At 67.0% G+C, this 2014-nt stretch overlaps 1 protein-coding gene across 1 annotated transcript; it reads left to right on the top strand.

Annotated features, from left to right (window-relative positions):
• Positions 1-1057: 1057 nt before the first annotated feature.
• TEX22 (testis expressed 22) lies at positions 1058-1517 on the top strand (the record flags this gene model as incomplete). Its single annotated transcript, XM_011386689.2, has 2 exons — positions 1058-1207; positions 1322-1517. Coding segments are annotated over 2 exons (306 nt in total), but the record flags the coding sequence as incomplete, so codon positions are not given.
• Between the last annotated feature and the right edge of the window lie 497 nt (positions 1518-2014).

Here is a 2014-nt window from a genome sequence, read left to right on the forward strand (position 1 = left end):
GCACACGGAACCAGGCTGAGTCGACAGGCGCCCACGATGGCGCCAGTGCTGGGAGCCCCTGAGCCGAGCCAAGAGTCCTGGATTCCTGCTCCATTCGAGAGGACGACAGCGCACGGTCCCCTTTGGACTTTGCCAGATTCGCATATGCACCACGATGACACCAGAAGACCAGAAAGCCGCTTCTGAAGCCGTGGAGGGGACAGTGGCACAGAGACAACACCCACTCGGTCCGGAGGAGGGAAGGGAGGGCAGAGGACTCGTGAACCAGGCGAGACGAAGCACACGCGCCACACCAGTCACTCGGCGAGAGGACCCAGCCCCCAGCGGAGGGCCCGAAGGCGGGTGCTGGCAGGGGGCTGAAGACAGCACGGACCCTGGGCGCCCCGACCAAGCGGGGTGCAGACCCACGCGGACAGCCTCTTGCCGCTCACAGCCGGCTTTGCCGCACGCTCTGCCCTTGGCCCTGGAGGGGAGTCGGGGGCTGCGCCCTCCTGCACAGCGGACGCCCCCCATGTGGACGGAAGCACGGACCTCTGCCCAGGAGCACGCCCGCCAGGCCCATAGCGTTTGTCACTTAGCCTCGAGAGCCCCGTGTGGCCGTCTCCACGGACACGACTTCCCTGGATCTGGGCGCACTGTCCTGCCCCAGGTCACGGCTCCCCGCCTCTGATCCCCTGGCTGGTTGCGTGGCGCTCTAGCGCGCAGGCGGGGTGTCTGGCACCCCTGGGCCCCCGCCTCTCCCGACGCCGCGACAGCTTGGCCTGTTCTCCCACCTCCCCAGAGTGTGCAGTCAGGCTCAGGTGCCACGTCCGGGCTCGGGCCTCCGCCGCAGGAGCCTTCACTGTCTGCGGCCTCCCTGTGGGCAGAGAAGCAGGGCAGGCGCTGGGCTGGTGTCCAGACGCAGAGCCACTGCGCAAAGCCACCGAAGGCCCCAGGGCCAAGACCTGCCTGCCATCCCGGGAGCCCAAACTGGACCCTAGGGGGCTCGGCATCACCCCTACCCGTGGAGGGTGCAGAGGATCGGCGGGTGCAGGGCCCCTGGGTGTACCTGGCGTGAAGCGCTGTTCTGTCACTGCAGGTGTGCGAGCCACCGCCAAGCAGTCGCCGGAGCCGCCACTGGAGCCTCAGCATCGACGAGCGCCGGCGCCGGGCCATTCAGGGCTGCGGCGAGAGGCGGAGGGCCGCGGGGGTCTCCCTCCACTGCCAGGTCCGCAGGGGGGGTGGGGCGCGGGACAGGCAGCGGTGGGGCGCAGGGGTGGTCCCCTTCCAGCTTCACCTTGCCCCGCCCCACCCTGCCCCCTGCCCCCTCTGCCTTTCACAGGAAATCATGCAGATTGTGGCCCAGCTGGTGTCTGAGGACGTGGACAAGGATGTGCTCATCCCCCACCCACCCAGATCCTCCGAGTCCACCCACGCCTTCCATGCCTTCCTGGCTCGGAGCTCACCTTTCTGGCAGAACATGACCTTGGAGCCCTAGGCCTCGAGGTGCTGGCCCGCCTAAGAGCCCATTCAGCTGATGTATGTGTTGCAGAGTCTTTCCTGGGGGTTCTGGGGGAGACTGCCACAGATCGGGGTCACTCTGGGCTGTTTCACATCCACTCGGGAAGCATGACCAGCCCAGGGATGAGCAAACCGGTCCAAGGGCACCACTGGCTGCCCCCTGCACAACATGCACTCTGAGGCCTTGGGGGCCACTTCCAGGATGGGGGTGTTGCCCCAGCCCAGCCAAGAGGCACCTGGAGGGGCCCGGAAGACAGGGCAGGGCGGGGCTATGCCAGGAGAGGCTGCACACAGCTGCTGAGGGTCAGCATCCTGGGGACAGGCAACTGCGGGCAGCCTAGGAGGGCCAAGTTCATGACCAGCTCTTTTGCTGGCCTGTGCAAAGGCGTCTGGGCTGGAGAGCGTGGCCACCTTGAGGAATTGGGTGCCTACCTGCACGGGGCAGCGAGGGGGTTGAGACCAGCAGGCCTCCAGGAGGTCGGGGTTTTGATGTCATGAACCGTCAGGTACTGGT

The sequence above is a fragment of the Pteropus vampyrus genome, unplaced genomic scaffold (genome assembly GCF_000151845.1).
Source record: "Pteropus vampyrus isolate Shadow unplaced genomic scaffold, Pvam_2.0 Scaffold5029, whole genome shotgun sequence".
Classification (NCBI taxonomy): domain Eukaryota; kingdom Metazoa; phylum Chordata; class Mammalia; order Chiroptera; family Pteropodidae; genus Pteropus; species Pteropus vampyrus.